The following is a 27679-nucleotide window of genomic DNA, read 5'->3' as shown; positions in this document are numbered from 1 at the left end:
GAAAAAGAAAAAGTTTGCATGATTCCTCTCTGTCATTTTTCTGCTGTAGAAATAATGCCAGATATTCCTCATGCAATATCATAGATCTCCAACTCAAATTTCAGAGGAAACTGGAGATGGCATTGAAGTCTGTTGTGAACCATCTGTTAAAAATTAGTTAAGAGTACCGATTTTGTGAGTGAATGTATTTGAAATACACCAGTACCTGCTTACAGTGAATTTAGTAAAATTCCTTTTTAAGTGAAACACAATGAACTTCCAGAGTTATTACAATGCACTACAATTGTACTGTTATTCCACTTAGTCATGTTTTTCTGTAGCAGAAAAAAGTGACTTTCTGAAAGGAAATTTCCATTGAAATGATATCCTTCAAATGACCTTTGTGGTAGTTACAATTTATAAACATTGTTCTCCTCTTCTCTAGTTGTTTTGCTAGACCAGATGCCTTTACACTACTTGTCATAGCATGCATTGTAATATGGAGCTGGGAATGCAGGTAGCAGTGCTACAGTGGAGACTTCAAACAGAAGTGAGTTGTTCTATTTAAGTCACCTGACAAATCTTTTTTTGAGTTATCTGGACTGTTTGAAACTGTCAGAGCTTCAGGTTGCAAAAACGCAAACTTAGCATCCTTGTATGTATATGTCTTGTTTCCTGCTGAGGTAACAGCATTTCTGACCTATGGGTGAATTCCCAGGTGTTAGTAGCAGACAAATGCATTTTCCTCTGTTATGGTCTTGGGATGACTTAGCTGCTTCAAGCTCATAAGATGCAAAGGAGACAATTATAGTCACAAAAATCTAGAATATTTAATTTGTAAGTTACCAGAAAATGGGCAACATTCAAGCACAATCAAGCTGATGCTACTGTTTGAAGGAACACAGTCCCATGGTGAGGCTTTTGTGTAATGAATCGGTTTCAGCATATTGGGTTCAGATCTCTTATTCCTGCTGCTCTTCTGACTGAAACAGCATCAGAGAGAAATTTTCATAGTACTTTGGGTTTCTGCAGCCCTTTTTAAAATCAAGGACTTCACAGCTACGAATGAATTAAGCATCATAGCATGCCTTTAAAGTAGATAAGCATTATTATCCCCATTTTATGCATGGGGAAACTGACAGTTGGAATTACAATTACTTTTCAGAGGTCTCGGAAGAGGCTGTGGCAGAGAAGGGAAAAAACCCAGATCGTTTACCAGGCTTGGCTTTTAATAATGAGTATAACCTTTTCAGGCTAAGGAGTATCTCACAGTGAGCTCCCTGATCTTAGTAGAAGCCTCTAGGTGCTTTGTAGTACATATAATTCATAATGACAATACTTGCTCCTGACACTAATAATTATTGATTATTTCTGTGACACTTAAACTGAAGTGTTTGATAAGCTTTTTTCATCCAGCCTTTCAATGATTCATCCAACAGAGATCCGCCAAACAGATCTACCCCTTATTGTTTCTGCATAAGAACATAAATTACTTAAGTCCTTCTGGAGTTTCTAAGAATTGTACACAGTGTAAATGTTAACTAAAAACCTGGGTATCCTTGCTGTTATCCACTCAGGCGTCCATGTCAATCATTATATCCTAAGCCACACCAATATAAATACCAGTCACTTAGCTGCTTTTCTACTAAGCTTCCCATTCTGATTCCTATCACTGAGATACAATTATGTAGTTGACTTTATTTTTAAATGGGAAGGTATAGGTGAGCTTGTTATACATATACTGCTTGAGGGCCTTGATTGAGTTTGCCAGAGCACTATAAAGCAACATGGTTTATTTTGAAAGTTTTCTGAATAAAGAGAGGAAATATTTGCAGACATGTGTCCATGATTAAAAACACTTCATAGCATGTGCATACATCTTGGAGAGAATATAATCAATTGAAGTTTGAATATTTAGAGCATATGCAAGAAAGAGAATCATATTGTCTTCTTAAATATTAGACTTCAGTATTTTGACATGTGAAAAACTGTCCATTTAACAAAATATTAATCTACTTGATTGGTCTTTATTTTGCAGCTTGTAGTTTTCATAGATAATAATTATATTCTATTAATCTGAGACACTCTTTGGGGGGAAAATCTATAAGCCCTACTATCGTTGGACAATTATGTGTCTGAAATGTGTGGCTACCTGCTCAGCCATTCCTGTAAACATGTCTACAAATGCAGGGGGAAAAATTCCATAAGCCTGACAACAAGACTATACATCTAATTTAAAAAGTGTGTAAAATCTTCCATATAGGTGTGAAGGCAGCCAGGGGTTGGGGTGGGAAGAGTGTATACATATACTTTTAAAGTAGAAACAACCAAATGAGGAAATTCAGACAAGCTGTTTTAACAACAGTAAGATGGAACCACAAACCAACAATCGAAAGCCAGGAAATGCAAAGTTTAGGGTATCATTCCACCTTTAACATATGCTGCTATAGTTCTTTGGTTTTGTGGAGAAGATGAGAAAGAAATAGTGTTTGCGCATGATTTAGAGAGAGACTGATATTCTTGAGTTTGGATTTCCTTGCTCATCCCAGTTTCTAGAACAGCCCTAATATAGAAAGGTTTTGTCCAGGAAGACTCCTGTTAGAGTTCCAGGCCCACAACATTTAAAAAAGATTTTCAGCTTCTCCTCATGTTTCCCTTTTCTCCATTTTACTACCTTTTCTGCCCTCCCATCAGTGTAGATATTATCCTGTTGTGTGTGCACCTTTACTCTTTTTAAACAGCTTTCCTTCCTCTTGCTTATTCTGTCCGCTCAGGTTTCACTTCACTCTGCCTCTGCCAGAATTGATGCATCCTGTAATTCTGTATTGTTTGCACTCTGTGGTCTAGCCTTCAATCTCTCCCTCTCTGTAGCCAGACAAAGTCTCCCCCTTACAAGCCAGCTTGCTCACTGCCCCCCCCAACAACTGAGGAGCACACAGGGCACGGAAACGGCTGCTGACAGCACAGTCTTTGATGCCCTCATTGAGGCCCAGATGTGCTAGCTCATCGTGACCCTGAGGAGCAGAAAGTACAGATAAAAGGCTAACAGGCCAAACTGTCAACAAGAGAGGGGGGGGACCCTCAGAAATCACCCCAGCTGGCATTGATGAATTTGATGACCACACAGCCATCCCAGAAGGGGAAATCTCCGCCCACAGAAAAAGAATGTCCTGTACTCCTAAATTGCTTATCTCCTGTCTTACAAGTGCAAATTAAGTAAGAAATGCCCTTGTAACAAACTGGCGTCACAAAAGACAGACCAGTATAATCTGGCACCTTAGATAAGAAAGAGAATACGTAACCCAAAAAGGCGTACAAAAGGTGGGTCCAGCAGAACTCTAACTTTGAGTGCATTCCACCAACTACCTGCTGGTCGGGTCTGGTGATTGCCTCCCGAGGTCCTCAACTGGGGATGCCCAACCTCGTATTCGTCTTTCCGTGGAACTGAGTGACCGATCCAGCTTGGCTACGCTGGTATCGAGAGACGCAGAGAGGGTAAGATACACCCATGCTAGGTCTCCGACTTTTTTGTGCACAGCTAAAGAATTAGAGCTCTGTAACTAGATGTCGTTGTATCAAGATATCATTGTGTTAGATGGTAACAGATATCTTTGTATTGGATTGCAACATAACTTGTTAACACCTGTACTTTGCTAGCATATAAGAAGTAGACAATAGCCTTTTGTAACCACACGCTTATAACTGTAGCTTAATAAACTTGTAACTAGTTAAGCTCTGAGCCTGACCCTGTTATCCTTTTGTCACTACAACACAGCCGGCACAACAAAAGAACTTTAACCATTTGGTTACTACAGCCTGGCCATAGGTAAGAGTGCTAGCAGATCCCTGCTCTAACAGAAAAAAACTGGGTTGCTTAGGACCCAGGGGAATCCGTCAGCCTGTCTTGGCTGCTTGCAGCGATGAGCTCCCTGCTCTTGCAGTTTTAAACTCGGAGGATAACAAGGGCATAGTTGGTACCTCACCGCACATTACCTGGCCACTGGCTAACACTCTCTGAAAATATATTGCTGTTTCTTGAACAATATTTTACAGCACTACACAGCATAGAATTATTAATGTAAATAAACCAGATCTAAACCTTGTGTGGGTCTCTTCTCTCTCTTTTTCCAGTATTTAAAAACATACTGGGGCTGAATAACAAAATAACTCCATTGCTTAACCATTTCAGTACCCAGTACGTGTGCAGTGTATTAAATGAGTTCACATTCTGATGAGATTCCCATTTACAATTTTGAGGAGGTCAGTGAGCTGACTCCAGCAAGAAGCAGTAAAGTGCAGTTGGTAATGATACGCTACAGGTTGAACGTCTCTCGTCCGGCACCCTTTGGATCTAACTGGTGCCAAACCAGAGAATTTGCTGGACCACAGGAGGTCAGTATTGCCTTATGGCATTACCAACACTCCCACTGCTTACTGGGCTCTTAGAAGACACTTAGGGGTAAATTACAACTAAATAACAGCACAGAACACTGAGAGCCAGGACTGGTGGCTGTAAACAAACTTTATGGGACCACACCCACAATAAGGGGACATCCGGCTAACTAAAATCATTCTGGACTATGGATGTTGCCAGACAAGAGAGTGCTGGACTAGAGAGGTTCAACCTGTATCGAATGGGGATTTACACAAAGTTTAGCTGTACAGACACCAGGACAGGTATCCAGAGTGGCTGGAGGCTGAGTTTACAGTCAGGTCAGTGAGGAGGTGAGTGTCTTTACTAAGACTCTTGGGCTACATCTACACTACAAGATAAATTCAAATGTATTAAAAGTCGATTTTGTAATGCTGTTTTTTTAAATTCCGTTTTGAGTATCCTCACTTCCTACAGGCTCCCAACAAACTCGACATATTGCGTCCACACCGAAATCACCAAACATCAACTGTGCAGCAGTGCGACGTGAGTTCCCTCAACCCTGCCTTCTGAGCTGGGAGCCAGGAGCAGCAGTGCTGTCTGTTTCTCGCATCCCTGCAGCCTGAGGGACCCAGGAAGCTGACAGTGCAGCAGCCCTGGTCAGTTTCCCGGCTCCCACTAGTAGTGAGGAGCTAGGAGCCAGGTGCAGCTGTGCTGTCAGTTTCCCAGGTCCCTGCAGGGTGACAATGCAGCAGCCCTGGTCAATCTCCTGGCTCCCCGTAGTAGTTGGGAGCTGGAAGCCAGGTGCAGCACATAGCTTTGTGGGATACATACAGGACACTTGTGGAGGCTAATAAATTCAAATGAAAGACATGGAGCTTCCACACTAGCCTTTATTCAACATTTTAAATGCAAGATTGATGGTATACCCATCCCTTAACATTGGCATTCTGTTATTGATATTAGAGCAGACTGAATAGAGCTAATGACATTTACAGTGAATACAGTGACATTTTAATGCCGAGCTAACTCCTTTAAATTTGATTTCCTCTGGTAGTGTAGACGCAGCCTTGGTTGGCTGCATACAATGAATGCAGGACGCATAGCTGCTTGCATCTAAATCACCTATCACCTATAGCATAAGCAACAGCTTGTTTCTACACAGTCTCTCCCCTGACCAGGATGATGCTGAAACATCACATAGTAATGCAGATATTAGATCTGAGATTGCTGATGCTCACCTGTATGCCCAAGTGTATCACTTTATTTGATCTCAGGAAAAATAATTCCAATGCAGCATGTTGACCATGGTGTATAGTGGAATCAGTGATTGGGGCTGACATTTAATTCTGTCTCCTTAGATATGTGTTGCTGTTTATTGGTTATTTTTCCCTTGAATGCTGTAGGAACTGCCATAGGAGAGCTGATGACATCCTCAATGTGGTTTGTAACAGAAAGAAAGCCATGCTAGTCTATATAGTATCAAAACAAAAAAGCAGTAAAGTAGCACTTTAAAGACTAACAAAATAGTTTATTAGGTGAGCTTTCGTGGGACAGACCCACTTCTTCAGACCATGGCTACGTCTACACGTGAAGCCTACATCGAAGTAGCCTATTTTGATGTGGCGACATCGAAATAGGCTATTTCGATGAATAACGTCTACACGTCCTCCAGGGCTAGCAACATCGATGTTCAACATCGACGTTGCGCAGCACCACATCGAAATAGGCGCTGTGAGGGAACGTCTACACGCCAAAGTAGCACACATCGAAATAAGGGAGCCAGGCACAGCTGCAGACAGGGTCACAGGGCGGACTCAACAGCAAGCCGCTCCCTTAAAGGGCCCCTCCCAGACACAGTTGCACTAAACAACACAAGATCCACAGAGCCGACAACTGGTTGCAGACCCTGTGCATGCAGCATGGATCCCCAGCTGCGGCAGCAGCAGCCAGAAGCCCTGGGCTAAGGGCTGCTGCACATGGTGACCATAGAGCCCCGCAGGGGCTGGAGAGAGAGCGTCTCTCAACCCCTCAGCTGATGGCCGCCATGGCGGACCCCGCTATTTCGAAGTTGCGGGACGCGCAACGACTACACGGTCCCTACTTCGACGTTGCACGTCGAAGTAGGGCGCTATTCCCACCCCCTCATGGGGTTAGCGGCTTTGACGTCTCGCCGCCTAACGTCGATGTTAACATCGAAATAGCGCCCAACAAGTGTAGCCGTGACGGGCGCTATTTCAAAGTTAGTGCCACTACTTCGAAGTAGCGTGCACGTGTAGACACGGCTCATAGCTTCACACTTTGAAGTTGCCATGGGGGAGATTTAGCCTAATGAAGTGCCGCATATGCACCGCAGCACTTCATTAGTAATCTCCCAACACCCTACTTGCCATGTCCCCTTCGAAGTTGGGGGCTAGTCTAGACACAGCCTTTGAGTGTCATTATGGGAGCTAGTGGAGCTATGGCATGACAGAGGGAGGAGCAACATAATTGTCATGGAAATAGACCTCAGAATCTGTCTCTCAGATACTGTTTGATTGCCCTAAGAGAGAGTTTGGCTGCATATTTGCAATCCCTCTTTTGAGGGGAAAAGAGATTGGAAATTGTTTTGTGGGTTTCAGGGCCGTCACAGATAATTGAATGTACAGATTATGGATAACATTAAATCTGAGTGAAAATCAGAACAGTTGCAGCCTTAAGTCTTTACATCTCTGATACATCATTGTGTGTTTCTTAGGACCACCATACACAGCTGTAATTGTGAGCCATGTGCCTCAAACCTTTATCAGACCCTATACTACAGCCTGACATAGTCTGAAACTTCTGGTTAGTAACTCTAACTTCAGCCTTCTGTGGCCTTCCCTTCTGCTAGACATGCCTATCTTCTTAGTGCCAAATTACAGTTTTCACCAGTAAATAGATTCATTGTGTCATGCATCTCTCAAACAGCACTGGAACAGTAGTGTGTTTTCTTATTGCTGTCACCCATGGTAGGAAATCTTGCTTTATGATTTCAGAGAACAATGAGGAACAGGAGGCTCTGTCATCCCTGGACAAGCCTGGCTGGTATTCCCAAGGTAATGCTACTCATCTCTACGAACTGCTGAAGAAGATGACAGGAAAGGCAGAACCTAAGGTATTCAGCAAGAGAGGGGCATCTTATCTTATTAGCTCCACTTACCACCATCGATCTATTTATCATTAAACGAACGTGAATTAAAACCCTTATTGTTAAAGGTTGTGCTGTGAAGTCCCATTGAATTTCCACAGGGATTACTTGCAGGAGTTTGTGCTTCACCTAGTCGTAAACATTTGAAGAGAAAGCCCAATAGATATTAAAGATGTGATGTATTTGTAAATTTACACCATACTTAGCCTAGTGCTATTGTCTACATGATTATTTGTTTAGCAGTGACAACAGACTTCTGTACAATGCTCAAGTTCCGTCCTGGAGAGCTGGCAATCGAAAAGATAGATATATGCTGGGGAGTCCAGTACTTGGGGAGGGGAATATGTGGAATCGTGGTTCTTGTATTTGTTAATACAAAACAGGAAGGCTATGTCTACAATCTGTCATCTGAAGTTACTGTCGACAGGGAAATCTCGACAGAACCTTTGCAACAGATTACATCTACACACAACTTGCTCTGTTGGCAGAGAACTGCCAGACTGCACTGCCCTGTGATGCCAGAAAGTGGAATGGCACCTCTGCAAAGAGGGCTGCCCAGCAACTGGAAGTCCTCTCTGTCGACAAAAGTGTCTACATTGCACTTCTGTCGATAATACTCTGTCAAGAGATTGTTATGCCTCAAATTTTTGAGGATAATACTGTCGAGGAAAGTGAAGAGTTCTGTCAAGACTTTGTGGACAGAATGCTTTAAGTGTGTGGATGCTCCCTGGGTTATGTTGACAGAAGACCCCTTCTGTCGACAAAACTCTAGCGTACACCCAGCCTCCAGTTTCCAGAAATTATATTTACTGCCTTTCTCAAAAAGGAAGAACAAATCAGCAAAAACTATTTTATTCTGTATGATATGATACATCTAATCATACACATGCATATGCATATATAGTTGGTGGGCACATGTGTATAATAAAGCATGTGTAATCTTTCCCTGTAGGTGCATAATAAAGCAGATGAACAACGTAGCTTAAATAAAAACTTGGAACCTTCAGTCACTCCATTCAAGGGGTGAAATCCTGACCTTTAAAGTCAATGGAAGTTTTGCCATTGACTTCATTGGGGTCAGATGTCATGCAATCTGTAAGCTATCCGGATAGGTCCAACCTGACAGAATGTTCTGTTTAGAGACAATGAGAAGATGAATGTTTTCTTTTGATTCAAATATTTCCTAAATTAGTTGCATTTTTAAAATTCTGTTCTATGTATTTGATGATTTTACTTCACAGGTGTCAATATGCTAATTTTGTTAACCAAAAGGCCCTAGCAGTATTGTCCTATGTGCCTCATCATATAGTGATAATCTTTTTAATGTCACTCAAAGGCCAGGGCATGGAAGGTGTTCAGAGACACATCCAGATGGAGTGAAACGCCAGCAGGCTTTTTAGAAAAATAAACCCTGATTTGAATGAAATGTTGGTTTGCTATAGCCAGATGAACCAGAAAGAAATTTTATTTGGTTTCTTTTGAAGGTCTCTTTCTCTGTCTCTGAAATATAGTTGCTTGTGTTTTCCTCAAACACATATAGCACTTCTAAACTGGTGCTTCACTGTTTAGGTTGTTTATTTTGGTGACAGCATGCACTCAGATATTTTCCCAGCCCATCACTATAGCAACTGGGAGACTATCTTCATCTTAGAGGAGCTGAAAGAGGATGAAGTTATTATGCCTGTGGAGACTGAGTCTGAACCCGTGGAGAAGAAAGGAAAATATGAGGTAAACATTCCTTGCAGTTGTTTCCTTAAACTGGACAGAAAACAAAATACACATAATTTTAGGGTCACTTGCACTAAGCAGATAAGAAGAACCTTACTAGTCATGTAAGCCTTTTGGCAGTGTGTACGTTGTTCATGACCATCCCTGACTGTATCAAAGTAATGCCATCATGTGAGATTTGATATCATAAAAGCTCTTTTTACCACAAGGCGGCGTTAGTGCCTATGGCCTTCAATTTCCTGACACTAAACTAGCTAACCCTTGCCTCAAGAAGCATGGACTTTAGTGCTTCATTCACATGACTCTTACTAACTGCCCTGAGCCAGATCTCTAAACTTGCTTACCTTCAGTTCCTGCAGTGGAAGCCAGTCATCTGCAATGAATTCAGGTGAACTCCATTGTATATGCTCCCAGTGTGCTGATGTCTCCTAAATGCAGAGGGAGGCTTCTCAGAGGTTGGTGAGCTACATGCCCTCTGACAATCACCTGGAAGAAATAATACAAATATTATATAAAAATCAGTTAAAGGTGACTGGGAAGAAGGGCCGTTGATCCATGTGAGCACTACTGTCCTCTTGAAACTCACCCAAAGGAGTGCAGGGCTGGGCTGTGGCCCCATGCTGTAGCAGAACTGCCTGGGAAGAAAGGAAAAAGCATGCTGAACATAAGGGTGGCGTAGCTGCATCTGCCATGCACATCCCCGTGCGAGGCTCCTCTGCGTACCTGTCCTTCCTGTACATGGGCACAGCCCTACACTGCAACCAGGAGTGTGTCTCCCAGCCTGAGCAGCCAGAAGCGCCCTAGCTCTGCTCGACCTAGCGCACCAAGAACAACGGAGCAGCCGTGGCAGCGCTATGCACGTCAGCGCAAGCTAACCACCTGAATGCAAACCCTCCCAACCAGGGCGCCCTCTGTATTTTCCATCCATGAGTAGAAAAAATTTTGATATGTGCACCAAGGCATGTGTGGATGTGCACCACCAGGAGAAACACCTGCCGCCTGCTGTGGGCACTCTGCTAATTAGCTGGGTGGCACCTGAATCTCTCCTGGGCGGCTGCTCAAGTGCTTAGCTTACAAAGAAGGCTGCTCTCAACACCATGGGGCCTTTATTCAGGGGGCTAGTTTGTGCCACCGCCTGCACCACAGTGTCCACATGCTCTTGTGTATCTGTTTGTCAGCTTGGGGGGCACAGCTGCAGCGCAGACATATTCGGCATATTCAAACCTTACCGCCCTCTTATGTCCTCCTTAGAGAGCGGTAAGGTTTGAACTGTTCTGCCTCCCATGCTATAATCTCTAGCGAATGGGGAGACAGGGATTCTCTGTCTTGAGTTCAGATATTTAGAATTAGAGCTGTTAGAAAATGGGGAAATTTCACAAAAAATGTGCAATTTTAAAATTGTTCACATTTCGGAGTTCATTTGTTTTATAAATTTCACAGGAAATTTTGCACAAAAAATTGAAATTCGGCAGTGGTTTTTCATAACCCATTTCTTTGGAAAAAAAGAAGATTGAGGGGGGACATGATAGCGGTTTTCAGGTATCTAAAAGGGAGTCATAAAGAGGAGGGAGAAAACTTGTTCTTCTTGCCCTCTGAGGATAGAACAAGAGGCAATGGGCTTAAACTGCAGCAAGGGAGGTTTAGGTTGGACATTAGGAAAAAGTTCCTAACTGTCAGGGTGGTCAAACACTGGAATAAGTTGCCAAGGGAGGTTGTGGAATCTCCCTCGCTGGAGATATTTAAGAACAGGTTAGATAAATGTCTATCAGGGATGGTCTAGACAGTATTTGGTCCTGCCATGAGGGCAGGGGGCTGAACTCGATGACCTCTCAAGGTCCCTTCCAGTCCTGGCATTCTACGATCCTACGATTCTATGAATTTTCATGAAAAATCTTTCTGTGGAAAAAAAAAAAAACAAATGCAAACTGTTCAGTTTTGAATGTTTCTTCCTTTGGTGTGTTTTTAAATACATCAGCAATAACCTGCTGACAGAAGAGAAATAAAGTTTTGTTTCATTTTGTAACTGGTTATTTTGTATGGAGAAGTATTTCTTACTATTATAAATATTGTTTGAGCTGTGGGCTTATACCAGTTCAGGTAATATTTTGTTTTTAATTTGGCCATATTGTATATTCAAATACCCATTCACCCCATTTTTTTTACAGTTTGGAAGGGGAACAGGGAGTAATGTGAAAAATAGACACTGAAATATGAGTTTCAGTGAAATGAAGTAAATAAAAAAAGGTTGTTTCCCCACCCCTTTTTATTATACATATAAATATCAAAAACATTCTTCTGAACTACACTGCTTTCTGAACTGGATTTAAAGAAAGGCATCAGAGTGAGATAATAAGTGAAACAAGTCATTAAAGTTCAGGTTCTTTCCTGTGTTACAGAGGGCAGGAAAGAGGGCAAACACAACCTTATATCTTCTAGCAAGAAGAAAGAATTGCTTAATAAAAAGAGAAAAGATAAACAAATAATATCTCTTTGCATTGGTTGTTATGAAGATATGGGTTAAATTTATATATATTTTTAAATCAACAAGTTTTATTGCAAAAATTCCATCTGACTCCTAAGCAGAAATTCTGTACTAGGTTTTCAAAGTAACATTTCCAGCATTTTTTTTTCAATTCACTGCAAGTCAGACAGTAACAGCTTTGTAAATAGAATTTATGAGTAGTGCAATCAAGTCTTCTCAAGTATGTTAAATACATAGTTGTGATGAATCAGATTGTACATTTACTTAATTAAAACAAAAAGCTGATGCTAATTTAAAGTTTCTCTTCCTGTGAGTTTCTGGGAACAGTAGAGGAAACATAGCATAGCAAAAACACTTGGTATGCAAATAGATTTCCTAACAGTATATGGTTATTGCTTATATTTAGTTGCACTGGGGAAAAGGCATCTGACCTAACTCCTGGTTTTATCTTCAGGCGAAGAACTTTCTGTGTAGTTGCAATTATCAAATAGGAAACCAACTTTTAGATAAAAATTTGAGGTATAGCATTTGGTATAATAGAATGCAATGTCTGAGTCAAATGTCATCTTTCCTACACCAAACTTGTGTTCAACTTGCATCCACTTCTGGTGACAGCAAGTAAGCAAAGGCAAAATGAATTGGGATGATTAAAGTAATCTGAACTAAGGGGTCATGGAAGGTCAGTGGGGTTATTATTGCTGTGCTGTTCACTGGGGTCTGAACAACAGCTCACTTCTATATCTCTGCAATTGAACACACTGCTCTAACTTAAGAGGACTGGTTCAAAACACTCCTATAGAGGTATTTCTAAATTGTCCTAATCAAACTCTTCTGTTAACCTTCGGGTGAAATTGTGAGAAAAGCTGATACACAGCTTTCATAGAAATCCAGTGTGTGTGAAAATTGTGTTCAAATAAATAGTGCTAATAATTTATAAATAATAATAATTAATAGCTTTGAGGTAATGCCCACAGGATACTACATGCTGTATAAACACAAAACAGAAAGTGTTACTCTGTGGCTAACATCAAATAATCTTTGCAAATTATAGATGTTCTTCTCCAGCGCTTTTTTCCTAACAAAAAAGGGTGCCAGAACTCAAGTACCACTGGCAGCTTCAGCCCTGGGATCCCCAGCGGACGGAGGGACCCCTGGCAGCCTCAGCCATGGGAACCCCAGCCGGGAGGGTGGTGAGGGACCCCACAGCTCCATGGCTGGGAACTGGCCGGTGTGGTAGTTCTGCTGCATTCCAGCAGAAAAAAAAGCCCTGTTCTTATCTCCAATTTAAATAAACTTTAAGTATCTTTCCCCAATTTTAGGTGTTTACATGACGTGTGTATAGTTGAGGTACAATCTTATTTTAAATCAGAGCTTTTGAGCTCAGATTGTCATGTTTTCTTTAAGGAATAAGGAAGGTAACACAAGGAATTTACAAAGCATCTTCCTTAGAGAATAAGAACACAAACATATTCCCTGGCCTCTTTTTTTTTTTTAACTCTCAAATGACTGATGTTTTTGGATCAAAGTAGTTTACATATAGTGCCTGTCTTCATTGTATTTTTTGCAGGTGCTCAGCACTTTGCAGAATAAGGATTTGTGGGATTAATGAAATATTTATTTTAGTGATATATATACACTTTTCATCTTGATTCAGTCACCTTATATTCTTTATAAAGACTTTGTAAGTGACGTTTTATTTACTCCCAGTCTTTCCTCTTTCTCTCTTTTCCTTTTCTGATCCATCACACTCTGGTGGAAAAGGCTGGCTGGCTCCTACTGAAATCCTAGTGAAAACACCAGCTACAAGTACATCCTTCCCAAAGCAAATACAAATGTGACAAGTGCTCTTTTGTTTCCAGTTCTATATAGTGTTCCACCATTAAAAGAGTGAGGAACATTAAACAACAAATATCCATCACTCACACCCTCAGCAGCTAATAACTTCCATTTTTATTGGTCATTATTGTCTTTATGCTCATAAGTAAATTCATCATGCAAACCAGTTATAAAGTTGTGGTAATAGTTGTAGTTTTTTCAACGTATGTGTCATAACAAAATGAGCAATTCAGCAGTAAACTATCAGAATTTTTCATGCATCTCCTAGTCCAGGGATTGGCAACCTGTGGCTCCAGAGCCACCTGAGGCTCCTTGAGGGGTCACTTGCGGCTTTGAGAGCTGCAGCTGCTGACTCCACATGCGGCTCCAGAGGCTGCTGCGACCACCGCTTAAACAAAAAATTAAATTCAGTTGCACGCTGTTGAATAAACTGAATTTAGTTTGTTATTTAAGTGGTGGCAGCTGGAGCCCCTCAGATGTCAGCTGCTGCAGGGCAGGGAGCCTGGAAGGGAAAGATGGCCAGGCAGGGAGACGCCCCACATGGGCAGAAGTCTGAGCCAGAATGAAAGCTGTGGAGAGGGGCAACCAAGCCTGCCTCTACCAGAGCCACACAGCTGTACCCAGAAGGAGGCAGCAGCAGGGGGAGGCAGCTGCCATGGCAGAACTGTGCGCTGAGGTGAGTTAAGACCAGGGGGGAGATTGGGGCTCAGAGGGGTTAATCCAGGGGACAGTGGTGAAGGTTGGGGCTCAGAGGGGTTAAGTCTGAGGATTGTAGGAGGATCTGGGGGCTGAGGAGAGTACAGCCTGGAGATGGGGGTAACAACTTTCTAACTGGCACAAATCATTGTTTGTGCACTGTTCTTAAAAGAGGTGTGATAAAAAGCATGGTTTGGCATTATTTATAAAGGACTGTCTCCTGTTCACACGCATTGGGGCTCCTGAAGAATTGATTTTATAGCTGAATTGAAAAAATGGCCCTTCTTGCGATTTTGGTTGCAGACCCCTGTCCTAGAGAGTTACTGCACATGGCAAATAACAATTATGTGAAATTAGGAGGTCCATAGATTTTTGGAGTTTGTTTGGTCTGAGATTTTTTTTCTCCACTAATTTAAAAGAGTGAAATCTCTTGCAGAATTTTGAAGGACGTGAACTTGCAGCAGTTCCTCCGTATGTAAAAATTCTGAAAATAGGAACATATCTACGTACAATTAGGAAATTAGTGACAGATTTTATAGATACCAGCAATGAGAAGGAGCCTGGAAACACTCATTTTAGAGAGGTGGTCTAATAGTTGGGATTGTAAGTCAGGTCCCATGGATTTTATTTCCAACATACCCTCTGAGTGACCTTGGGAAAAATCAACTGACCTCTTTGTTCACTCATCTTTAAAATGAGTATAATAATATTTACAGTAACCACCTGTCTAGGATGTTGTGAGGCTTAATAAATTTATGTCTGTGAATCAATATGGTATCCTTAGGTGAACAAAATGTTATTATTGCATAGCTAATGTATTATTAAACTGGAAAAGAATTTTGTTTTAGAAATACCTAGTTATAGTGGTCACCAGTCAAACACCTGCTATTCACACAATATTATGGGCTTTTTTCCGTCATCTTTGGTGATCTCAGTGATCTGGCCTGCAAGGTCAGCCAGAAAGACATTAAGAACAGGCCTTCAGGCTTTGGGCAAGATGCTGGGCCTGCTATACGCTCATCTCTACTCTCATTAAGATCATATCCATATGCATTTAGTCAGACCTAATCTTGATATTGCCTGGAGATTAAGCCTTGCAATAGTACTGTAAGGTTTAATGAAGGACTATAATGTTCTACTTATGCCTTTAGATTTATACAGTGTGTGTCTGATCCTGCAGGCAGCTGATACAAATTGTCAGAACTCCATTTCACTCCAGCTGAGAATCTGGCCCTTTGCACTGTATTGAAGGGCACTGGGACTATTCACATTGATAACCACTGTGCCCAGTATTAAGTGTTTGCAGGATGAGGCATTATGATGGGTGAAGGACAACGGTGTGGCATAAACATGGATACTATATTTGTTTACCTAAAAACTGATGCAAATGGGGAAATAATGTTAATAAAAGATGTAATTGTGGTGTCCAAACAAGATTTGTTTAGATTTGGCTCTTTGTAAATATTTTTCAGTCTGATTTTTCCATTATTCCCATTCTCATTATTAAGTGTTTGTATCTATTTTCTTAAAATCTTCATCAAACCAACAACAAAAATTACATCTCTTTCTTGCATTTGTATTTGCCAATATACAGATTGAGATCTTAAGGTTACATCCATGTTCTAGGACTGGTTTCCATTCAGATCTTTCACGTCACTCAGATGTTTGGGAAGGTTCATCGTGAGCTAAAGGCATGTTACTAAACGTAGAGCCAGAATCTCTTCTGCCATCTTCTCCTTTTGACTACTCAGTTGATGAAACACAGTCATGACAAGCCAATGAGAATTCCGCAACAGTGAGGTGCTCTCAAGTGGAGTACAGCTGATAAAGTTTGCTCCAGCACCAACTGCATTGAGTCACCAGTACAGAGGGCATGTTTGTCAGGGAAGAGAACAGCACCATTCTGCCATTTCTAGGCTAACATATGATTCTTTAGGGACAATACAGAGATGACAGACATTGGAGCAGACCTTGGGCTACTTCAGCTCAAGGCGAGGGAGGGAGTAGCTTTGGCTCCAGAATCAGGGCTCTGGAAACAGCTTCCCAATTCCAAGCAGATCTTGGCAGGAGGGAGAATCTCACCCAAAGATCTCTCCATTTATTCATTGTAATATTTGGACTGTAAAGGTAAAAGTGACAGGAAACACTGAGGTAGCTTTTCAGACTTCAGAGGGTTAAAAAAGAGCTTGAATAAGCCATTGAGAGAGCCTGGGAGAATTACTGCAGTCAGTGGTGGAATAATATAGTGCAATATAATGAGGAAGCATTTGACAGACATGACCTGAAATCTGTATTTGAGACTTTGAAGGTCCCCATAGACCAGTGCTTCCCAAATGGTGTTCCGCTGCACTCCAGGGTTCTGTGAACTGAAAATAAGGGCTCTCTGAGAAAATTCCATTACAACAGCAGACTCCTCTGCAGCTCCCTGCCCTGCTGCTGCTGCTGAAAGAGTAGAACTAAATTTAATTGGTTTAACAGCCATCAGGTTGGCAGGAGGGATCCAGCTATTAAAATAACTGAATTTTGTTCCATTAGTTCAGTGGCTGCAGGGCAAGGAGCTGCAGACAGACCCTCACTTGCCCTGCTAGCCAAGCGACCACACCCCTCCAGTGGGCGTGGCTCAGCTCACCCCTGCCAGCAGAACACCTCCATGCCAGCCTCCCTTCCATTGGGTGCATGGGGCTGCCCAACACAGGCTCTACAACAGTGTTGTATAGGTTAGTCCTAGGGGCTGATTTGGGGCTGAGGCAGCTTAATTCTGGGGATGTGGGGGTGATTTGAGGGCTGAGACAGGTAAAGCCTGGAGATGAGGGTTGGCTTTGGGGCCTGAAGGGGCGTAGAGCCTTGGAGATTAGCACAATGGGAAAATAATAAAATATGAGGACAGAAAGTCCTCTAATATGTGGTGTAAAGGCAACCATAATATTTAACATTTTTGGTTTGTTTGTTTTTTGCTCTGCTAAGAATTTTGGCCTGTAACCTCTAGGCCTTGTTCTCCCCTTATATAGCAAATACAAAGAAGAAATTCCAACTCTAAGATAGAACATGTCTCTCACTCACTGCATTTCCTCAGACTGCAATTGAAATTGCTTAGTGAATCCAGCATAATGATCCACAAAGACAGGAGGGTGAACTTTTTCCCTGGCCATAAATGGGGCTCTGACCTATGTACAAAGGGTTGTGTGCACCAACTATACTTTCTTGAATAATCAGCTGGACAGTTGGGATGAGTGTTGTGCTTTTTGCAGCTCTCCTCCAGCTGGAAAGTGCATTTTAGTTTGATAGATAAGCTAAATTGAATTCTCTAAGACTTTCTTGGAAATCTATTTGTGTACAAAGCAAATAAAAAAGGCTGTCTCGATGAGTGAACTAATGAAAAGCTCAGCTCCTGGGTGACCTGCTGTACTTGAAAACCGAAGTCATTAACTACCTCACTCTGTTCCCAGCAATGGACAGAAACAAATGTCTAGATCTGACCACACCAATCAACCTATATTTTTCTTGGCTGCAGAATAGATTCACTTAGGGAATGTATCCTGGTTTGCTGCATCAGTTCATGCTATTGAATAAATCAGTTTATCTTGGTCAAAGATTATAGGCAACTGTTGGTATGTTTCCCTGCAGTTTCACACCTGTGGCTGGCCTGTTCCAGCTTATTTGGGCATATGGCACTCAGGCTGCAGGATTGTTTCACTGTGATGTAAATATTTTGGCTCAGGTGGGAGCCCCGCTCCCAGGCCTTGCAAAGTGAGGGAGGTCACAGAGCTCAGGCTTCAACCCCAGCCCAAATGTCTACACTGCAGTTCAACAACCCTAGAGGTTGAGCCCTGGAAGCCTATGTCATCTGGCACAGGCCAGCTGTGGGTGTCTAACTGCAGTGCAGACAAGGTCTGAGTCTGTCTTCTGTTGTGGTTCCAGTGTGCGTTGTCAAATTTCTTCTCTCCCATAGTTAGTGGCAATGGGAGATTAACAGGGGTTATGCCATAAATATATTTGACGTGACTTGTCCTGTGATCAACAGTTATTCCAACATGTTCTTAAGATTGTAAGAAAGCAGTTGGGTAGAAAACGAGGTGCAGAAGTTCATAAATGTGGAGGCATTCTGACGGATTTTGGCTGTTCTCTGCTCTGATGGGCTGAAATTATCCTTAGCACACAAATGTCTTCTGCAGGTTTTCCGTAATGTGATTTGCAGTTTTGCTTATCCTTTTTGTAGAAGCCTCCTGGGGCTTTTTCTGACTGCTCTATTGGACATATAGCAGCTGTGAAGAGAAATTGCAGTGTAGCAATAACAACAAAAACATCAGAAAAAATTCTTTGCCCATCTCAGTTTCTTTAATACACGTTAAATCTTTAAAATACTAGAAGATTTACCTGGCATTTCTTGAGTCCTTTAGCGCAGGAGCCTGGGGGTTTAGGAAGGTGCAGGAGCTTGGGAATGTGGGTGCTGCAAGAGTCAGAGCTGGGGGTAAGGAAAGGCTCAGGGCAAGGGGTGGGAGATACAAGAGGTTGGAGGTATGGGGGGACTCAAAGGAGAGGGTAAGAGTGCAGGAGTCAGGGCAGGGTTTTGGGAGATGTTCAAGGCCGTGGATGGGGGTGCAGAACTCAGGGCAGAGAGTGGGGGAACTTACAGCAGGAGTCTGGAAGGCCTGGGAGGTGCTCACTGGGGCCAAGACAGCAGGGACCATACTCCTGGCCAGTGGCTGCTCTCTGGGGCCTGGGTGCTTGCTCCCCCGCCCCCTGCCACACCGTGATCATTGATGAGTGTAACTCTCTCAACTATCACACCCCTCCCTTTCTGTTTGATAAGAAACAATTGCATTCTAGGCACCTCCCATTGTCCAGGCACAACCAACCCTGGCCATTAAGTTATGATAAGAGGAAGCTGCATACCAAATGTGGGGGTCCTAGCTCTTACCATTTAGGAGAATTTCTTGAACAAACAGACCCACAGATGGATGGACAGACAGACATACACACATATTCTCTCAAATACGCAGTATATGTATCAGACCTTCACTTTTTACTAGGTGACCTGAATAATGATATCCCAAGAGACAGTAATATGAATCACAACTCCCCTTCTCTCCTCAGCTAAGAGAGGGAAGAATGCTGAATCTTAGAGTAATATTTTCTCTGTGGTTACTCTGACAGTCACCAGGCATGCTCTTCTAAACTGAGGCAAGGGAGAACAGAGGCTCAGGTTACAGCCTCATGCATCATGTGGTCCCAGGTCCTCCATCCAAGAGAGGAAAGTGAGGTATGCATTAGAAGGAAAAACCCATCAAAAAACAATGTTTAAAGTGACTTTATATGTCACAGAGAACCAGTTAAGGGCAAACTGAAAGGTTTAAGGCGACTTTGGTGTTGTTTTGCAGTTTGCTTTTTCAGTCATGTTGTTTGTAAGAAATAATATTTTTATTAAGAAGTCAGTAGATAGCTTCAGAACTTAAAATAATCTGGAAAATATGGTACACTAATTAGTGATTGGCTATTGTTGGGGTTTCTAATGTATTTATTTATTTATTTTATTTCAGGGCCATCACCCAAAAGCTCCTTATTCTGTGTCTAAACAGTGGGGCTCTTTCTTTACAGACAGCATCTCAGGGTTGGAAAATGCAGAGGAAACCTTAACTAACACATGGTCTTGCAAATGTGTTAGTGCTTACAGCACTATTGCAATTCCAAGTAGTGAAGCAATAACAGGTAAGGAAGAATATTCTTAATAATGAAAATGTAAAGTGGCCAGAAGTAGTGCTTTCACATTATAGATACTACCTTGAGAGAAGCTTTGTTTCCAAAACAAGTTTACCTGATAACACTCCACTGTAAACAGCCGGTCACTGTGAATTGATGCTTATTTGCATAATAGTTGTAGATTGAATTACTTGGTTTTCATAGGTGCCTTTAAATATTCAGCAACGAAGGGTCCTGTGGCACCTTATAGACTAACAGAAAAGTTTTGAGCATGAGCTTTCATGAGCTCAGACTCACTTCATCAGATGGTCAGACATTTATCTGCTTCTCTGGTTTGACAATAAGGCTGGAAATTTACCAAAAGATTTCAGCTACTTCTCGGTTTTTGCCTAGTCTTTCCACAGGATTTTTGCTATTTCTTCTCTTAGAGCAGAACAAAGCTAGGAAATATATGCAGAAGCTAAGTTAGTCTTGCAAAAAAAAGCCAAAAGGGATGGTTTATCTTTTATTCTGAATCACTTAACCTAGATTTTTACAGTGGCATTGTAGAAATGCAGTTATCAGTTTCACCCAAAAATCTCTGGGAATACAGGTCAGTCTTGCAAGATTGTTTAGTATTTTTGCAATGTGTATAATATTACATTGCCTTTCATCTTGTCTTCATCTGAAAAACAGGTCCATCACAAACAGTGGTAGTATGCTTAACCTTGGCCTGAAAGCGTTAAAGAGATGAGAAGCTCTATCAGAGTCTATGTTCATGTAATTAACTGTCTTTCTATCAAGACTCCCACCAAAGATGCCAGTTGGTGGATATTATCTCATCCATAGCAGAACCTGGACTAAGACCACCAACTCATTTCATTTTGTCAACCAAACAACATCTTATATGAAAAATTTTGTATTCATAGTAGACTTGGGCTAGATTCAAAAGGTTGCTGACCTACTAGTAGCAGTGAAGGGTTCTGTTTTCATTACCAGTCCTAGTCTAACCCAGCCAATTTCCACACTGAATACTCTTTAACTTTTTGTATCTTAAAGTAGTACATAGGTCACTGAATGTCATTGCAATTAATTCCAAAGGTGTACCATCTATTAGCCAAATAAAAATTAGTCAAAAGATAGTTTGTTTGTTTGTTTGTTTGTTTTTAAATTTGAGAATTTTTAATCTCAAGATTTTGGGGACTGTCTTGTAATTTTTGAATGTTTGAAGCTGGAACTGTTAAAGACCAGGAACAAAAGAATAGGCCACCTGGAAGCTTTGAAACGAGTTTGATTTAAACAAGAATTAGTGGAAGAATCTAGCAGTTTTCTGGTGTGTGCTTTATTTTACAATTTATAGATGTGATAGCTCTTTTTTAAAAAAATACAAATGTAATTTTATATTCAGTTGTGTTTAGGAAGCTAACGCATTTTTTAGGAAATCTAGCAAAACATCTAAAATCGAGTCGTGCTGTGCCCATGTAAGTGCATAAGCTTTCCTTCATGACTTATCATTACTACAATTAACTGATGGAAGAGCACAATCCCAGCTGGTGGTATAATTTGTCAAAGCCATCTCCTTAAAAGTGCCTAAAGATGTCTATGCTGTAAACTATAATGTTCAAGGGTGTTTGGAGGGGGTCATTCTGCTTGCTGTACAAATATAAAGATAAAATTACCACTGAACTGTGTCGAAGAAACTGTATTTCTGCCTAGAGTTGCAAATGATATGCACAGTAGAAAATGGAAGACAGTATAATATTCTACTGTCTGGTTCAATAGAACGATTCTAGATTGCATCTCACACATCTGCCCATTCTATATTTTGCACCAAATATAACTGTTCTACACCCTTTTTTTGACAAATATTTAATAGCTGAGTACTTTAGAGAGATCTCAGGTTGCTAAGAAGGTGTTTATTTTTACCAGGTATGTTGCAATATATTTACTGGTATACTCTGCAGTTTATCATCAATAATTAATGCTGAACTGCAGTGCTCAAGCAGATAAAGTACATATTATAAGGTACTCCTATATTTTTCAGTTAAATTTCTTCAGTTAAGCTACACTGACATTGATGGGAGTCTTTCCCATGCTTGCAGCGGTGTTGCAAGCTCGTACTCACAGATGCTACAACATGAAGGGCAAGGATGAACATAACTTATTTGTGTGGTACAGAGCAGGGACACAGCTAAGTGGGGGAGGACCTCCCCACATACGCCTTCACATAACTGCACACACACTCTTAGTCTGGGGCTCTCGTGTCCTTCCTCTCCACATCCCATATCACCCGAGGGCAGGGGGAAGGGTGGTAAAATAGGCTGCTGGCAGTTCTGCTGATTTCTCCATTCTGTCTTTGCCAGCAGGGAAAGGAGCGGAAGCCGCAGGCTCGCCCCCGACCTTTCCACAGCGCTGCCTCTCTTCCGGCTCTGTGTGTATAGCAGCAGCCCAGCTGGAGCACATGGAAGAAAGAAGGGTAGGTGGGGCTGGCGGGTTTGCTCCTTTCCCTGTTGGTGGAGCAACAGTGAAAGAGAGACTGCCAGCAGCTCCTCCAGCTGCTGTACCACTTCCAAGACCCCATTCAAGCCTGGTCCTTGTAAAGGGCTGCTGCTGTTCAGAGAAAGCCAAAGAAGAGGCAGCACCATGGTGTGGCTGGGGTCTGTAGATGCAGTGTCTGATACAATGTACTGTTTGAACCTCTCGAGCAGCGTTGCCAGCCACAGAAATTTCATTTACAGACAAAATGGGAAAAATTTACAGACAGACAAATTTTTTTAGAGACATGATTTTTATACTATATGAAGACAACATAAATGGCCAGAAGTGAAACGAAATTGTCATTCATACATCACAAGAATACCCTCTCCGTAAATTGTCATTCATACATCACAAGAATACCCTCTCCGTAAATTGTCATTCATACATCACAAGAATACCCTCTCCGTAAACTTACGGACAGTTTGGCAAACCTGCTCTCTAGTCCGGTGCTTTCTGGTCCAGCAATAGCCATAATCGGGCATGATTTTAATTAGCTGAATGACCACTTATCATGGGTGTAGCCAAGTTTCCCATGGTCCCATAAACCTTATTTACGGCCACCAGTCCTGGCTGTCAGTGTTCTGTGCTGTTATTTAGCTGTAATTTACTCCTAAATGTCTTTTACAAGGCCAGTGTGCAGTGGAAGTGTTGGTAATGCTGATAGACAATACTGACCTTCCATAGTCCGGGAAATTCTCTGGTCCAGCACCAGTCAGAACCCTAGGGTGCTAGACTAGAGGTTCAACATGTATAAATTTAGATCTTGCTAATGCTTCAATGCAACAATGGTAGTTGCCATAGATACTCCTGAAAGACTAAATTTTAAAATGGAATCACGGGGTGAAGTAATGCATCTTTAAATAAATTGCATGATATGCTTAGTAAAGAGGATCATTTCAAATTTCTGACATTTCCATGGGGGTTTTCCTACAAATAGATAAATTGGCACGAAGAGAAATAGCTGCAGAGAGGATGTGTGATTTGAATATACAGCCAGTATCTTGCTCTGGAGCATTGTTTGCATGTGTCTGAAGTGAAATACATTAATTTTGGTTTAGCACTGTTTTGAATTGTTAGGAATCTAGTTGTAGTCTTTATCTGAGAAATGTAAAGAATGCTAACATTGCAGTTTACTACTGGAAAGAAAATAAATTTATTTTCTCAGTTGAAAAATAGTGCTAACAGTCACTATAAACTGCCTTTTGATTAAAGCAAATGTAAATTAAATCTGATTTGTAAAAAGCCTCTAGGTCACTTTACTAAAGAAAATTGTTGACCAATTCTTTGACAAGTGCTGTTAACACAAACAGTAGGTTTCCTTTTGCTTGTATATGATTTATTAAAGCCTTTTGGCCCCATATAGGTGTATTAATGTGTGCCCCTGGAGGTCTTGTCAAATCATGCATAACCTTAAAGATTACTTCCTCACCAGTGACTGACAGAAATGTTCCCATAATCTTTCTTCTGCACTGCGACATGTCAAACCACAGCCACCGCCAAAATATGAAAGGGGCAAACACATAGGTAACTCATTAAGGAGGGATAACTACTTAGTCATTTACACGTCACAGTTACCCTTCAATTCATGCAGTGCAATTTCATTTTCAAGCTGTAATTGGTTCCTGACTGGATCCTAGAACGATAGGAAGGTGTATATCAGGAATATGTCTTTAACCAGACTTGAAGAATTTGTTTTTGCCAGTATCCTAAAATGTTACTTGGAAGGGTTAGAGCCATTACCATGCCCTGTCATAGGATGTACACAGAATCATAGAATACTGGAAGTGGAAGGGACCTCAAGAGGCCATCAAGTCCATCCCCTGCTCTCATGGCCAGACCAAGCACCATCTATATCATTACTGTTAGGTATTTATCTAACCTGTTCTTAAATATCTCCAAGGATGAAGATTCTACAGCCACCCCAGGCAATTTATTCCTGTGCTTAACCACCCTGACAGTTAGCAATATTTTCCTAATGTCCAACCTAAACCTCCCTTGCTGTAATCTAAGCCCATAGCTTTTTGCCCTATCATCAGAGGCTAAGAAGAATAATTTTTCTCCCTCTTCCTTGTAACACACTTTTAGGTACTTGAAAGGTACTTTTAGGTACTATCCTGACCACTCTCAGCCTTCTCTTTTCCAAATTAAAGAAACCCAATTCTTTTAATCTTCTCCCATAGGTCAGATTTTCTAGATATTTAATCATTTTATTTGCTCTTCTCTGGATCTTCTCCAATTTTTCTATATCTTTTCTGAAATGTGGTGCCCAGAACTGGACACAATACTTCAAATGAGACCTAATCAGCGCAGAGTAGAGCAGAAGAAATACTTCTCATGTTTTGCTCGCAAAACTCCTGTTAAAACATCCCAGAATGATGTTTGCTATTTTGCAACAGCATCACACTGTTGACTCATACTTAGCTTGTGGTCTACTATGACCACTAGATCCCCTTCTGCAGTACTCCATCCTGGGGAATCACTTTCCATTTTGTATGTGTGAAACTGATTGTTCCTTCGTAAGTGGAGTACTCTTAGGGTGACCATATCTCCCCCGCCGAAATATGGGACAAGGGGAATGATGCCATCCCAGCCAAAATGGGATGGATGGTCACCTTATCTGGGAGTCAGGAGTTGGCTGCCCTGTGGGGGCTGTCACCCTCCAGTGGAGCTCCTGGCTTCCACCAGCTGAGGGGCCACCATGCTGCCACTCCAGCTTCCTGCTCCCCCAGCCAAGGGAAGTGGGGCTGGGGGAGGACAGCCATGGCCCAGGTCCAGCTTCCAGCTCCCCAGCCAGGGGAAGCTGCAGGGCAGCTGTGACAGGGGAGCCAGGGGAAGCTGGGGGGCAGCCACATGGTCTGGCTCCCAGCTCCCCCAGCTAGGGAAAGCTGGGGGGGCAGCCACGGCCGGGTCCAGCTCCCAGCTCCCCCAGCTAGGGAAAGCTAGGCGGGGCAGCCACGCCACCACAGAGGAGCTGGAGGAAGCTGGAGGGAAGCCACACTGCCACACAGTCCAGCTCCCACAGCTGAGGGAAGCTTGGGGGGGGCAGCCACAGCCAAGTCTGGCAGCTGGGGGGCAGCTGTGCCACCATGGAGAAGCCAGAGAAAGCTGAGGGGCAGCTGCCTGAAAATAGGGGCGATTATCCCCTTTGACAAAATAAATTGGAATGCCACAATATGGGACTGTCCCGCTGAAACTAGGATAGATGGTCACCTTAAGTATTTTGCATTTGTCCTTATTGAATGTCCTCCTGTTTGCCTCAGACCATTTATTCAGTTTGTCTCAATCATTTTGAATTCTGACCCTAACCTCCAAAAACTTGCAACCCCTCCCTACTTGGTATCATCTGCAAACTTGATAAGTGTCCTATGTCATTATCTAAATCACTGATGAAGATATTGAACAGAACTGGCTCCAGAACTGACCCCTGTGGAACCTCACTTGTTAATCCTCTCCAGAATGACTGTGAACCGTTAATAACTAATCTCTGTGAATGTTTATTCAACCCAGTTATACTGTAGGTTTGTGCCCACCCCTCCTTACCTTGACTAAAAAGATAACTCAAAACAGCTCTCGTAGAAACCTTCTCCCAGCCGTGTCTATTGTTTAGTATTTCTCCCTATATGGCTTCTCAGCCCAAACCCTAGCAGTCTACTCCGACTTCCTTTATATTTGGGGTAGTGTTAATGAACCATGCCCACTAGAATCAGTGACTAAGAATCAATCAGCAGCCCCTTTGCAGGGTCCCAACTACAGCTCACAGGCTCTGAAAGTCTGTTGCAATTATTTTCTGCAATTAAGTCTTCACTGCAGATTTCACTATGCTCCTCTACTCAATTTTCTCTTAAGCTACATCTACACGTGAACGCTACATCAAAATAGCTTATTTCGATGTAGCGACATCAAAATAAGCTATTTCGATGAATAATGTCTACACGTCCTCCAGGGCTGGTGCCGTCGATGTTCAACGTCGATGTTGGGCAGCACTACATCGAAGTAGGCGCTGCAGGGGAGTGTCTACACACCAAAGCAGCCCACATCGAAATAAGGGTGCCAGGAACAGCTGCAGACAGGGTCACAGGGCGGACTCAACAGCAAGCCGCTCCCTTAAAGGGCCCCTCTCATACACAGTTTCACTAAACAGCACAAGATCCACAGAGCCAACAACTGGTTGCAGACCCTGTGCATGCAGCATGGATCCCCAGCTGCAGCAGCAGCAGCCAGAAGCCCTGGACTAAGGGCTGCTGCACACAGTGATCATAGAGCCCCGCAGGGGCTGGAGAGAGTGTCTCTCAACCCCTCAGCTGATAGCCTCCAGGGCGGACCCCGCTATTTCGATGTTGCGGGACGCGGATCGGCTACACGTGCCCTACTTTGACGTTCAACGTCGAAGTAGGGCGCTATTCCCATCTCCTCATGAGGATAGTGACTTCGTCGTCTCGCCGCCTTATGTCGATTTCAACTTCGAAATAGCGCTTGCCACATGTGGACGTGGCGGGCGCTATTTCGAAGTTGGCGCGGCTACTTCGAAGTAGCTGGCACATGTAGACGCGGCTTTAATGTGCTGTGAGTTCACATGTCCTCAGCCTCTGTCAGAGCTTCTAAGCAAGGGAGCCCTCTCTCCCTGAGCTGAAGGAAGGAACCCCATGAACCTGTTAACAAGTATCACTTCTCTGAGCTAACATCAATAAAAATACACAGCCGCAGGCAGTCACAATAATCAAGACGTTATGGTTTTCCAGTCCTTTCCCGTAAGTCCCCTGAGCATTTGTTTGTGTAGACCATTTTGCCATGTGCTTGTGCTCTGGCCCCTGAGCAGAAGTTGACTATCAGTCTGCCCCTGCACGCCATCCTATTTGAAGGTCACAGATAATCTGCTTGCACTTTCTCTCACTTGATCCATTTCTAGTATTTCATAGAGCAGGACAATCACCTGGAACAGTGAAACTCTTAGTTAGGCCAGGTCTGAGTTACGCTCTTTTGCGGCATTTATGCGTCAGTCAGTGGTGTAGTCTGTAAGACAGCATTTTACTTCAGCCTTTTAAAAATAGTATTATCTCTCATTTAAAAACAACTCAGGAAACTTTGCACCAGTAGTCACTCAATACTCTTTGAATAGTAACAGAGAGGAAGCCGTGCTAGTCTATACACAGTCAAAACAAAAAGCAGTCAAGTAGCACTTTAAAGACTATCAAAATAGTTTATT

At 42.4% G+C, this 27679-nt stretch overlaps 2 protein-coding genes across 4 annotated transcripts in view; one reads left to right on the top strand and one right to left on the bottom strand.

Annotated features, from left to right (window-relative positions):
- Positions 1–27679, bottom strand: part of LOC142011369 (uncharacterized) — an 86215-nt gene that overhangs the window by 13998 nt on the left and 44538 nt on the right. For all 3 annotated transcript variants that reach the window (XM_074990710.1, XM_074990712.1, XM_074990713.1), the window contains 2 exons: positions 9835–9883; positions 9593–9734 (listed from right to left, as the gene is read on the bottom strand). In XM_074990710.1, coding sequence (XP_074846811.1) covers positions 9633–9734; positions 9835–9883 — 151 coding nt within the window. In that variant the 3' untranslated portion in view covers positions 9593–9632. The remainder of the gene's footprint in view (positions 1–9592; positions 9735–9834; positions 9884–27679) is intronic.
- The window catches only part of NT5DC1 (5'-nucleotidase domain containing 1), a 236584-nt gene that overhangs the window by 187674 nt on the left and 21231 nt on the right, over positions 1–27679 (top strand). Inside the window, exons 9-11 of the mRNA XM_074990709.1 lie at positions 7369–7487; positions 9090–9248; positions 19800–19968. Coding sequence (XP_074846810.1) covers positions 7369–7487; positions 9090–9248; positions 19800–19968 — 447 coding nt within the window. The remainder of the gene's footprint in view (positions 1–7368; positions 7488–9089; positions 9249–19799; positions 19969–27679) is intronic.

Source organism: Carettochelys insculpta, chromosome 3 (genome assembly GCF_033958435.1).
Source record: "Carettochelys insculpta isolate YL-2023 chromosome 3, ASM3395843v1, whole genome shotgun sequence".
In the NCBI taxonomy this organism is placed as follows: domain Eukaryota; kingdom Metazoa; phylum Chordata; order Testudines; family Carettochelyidae; genus Carettochelys; species Carettochelys insculpta.
This window is presented reverse-complemented; position numbering and strand designations above follow the sequence as displayed.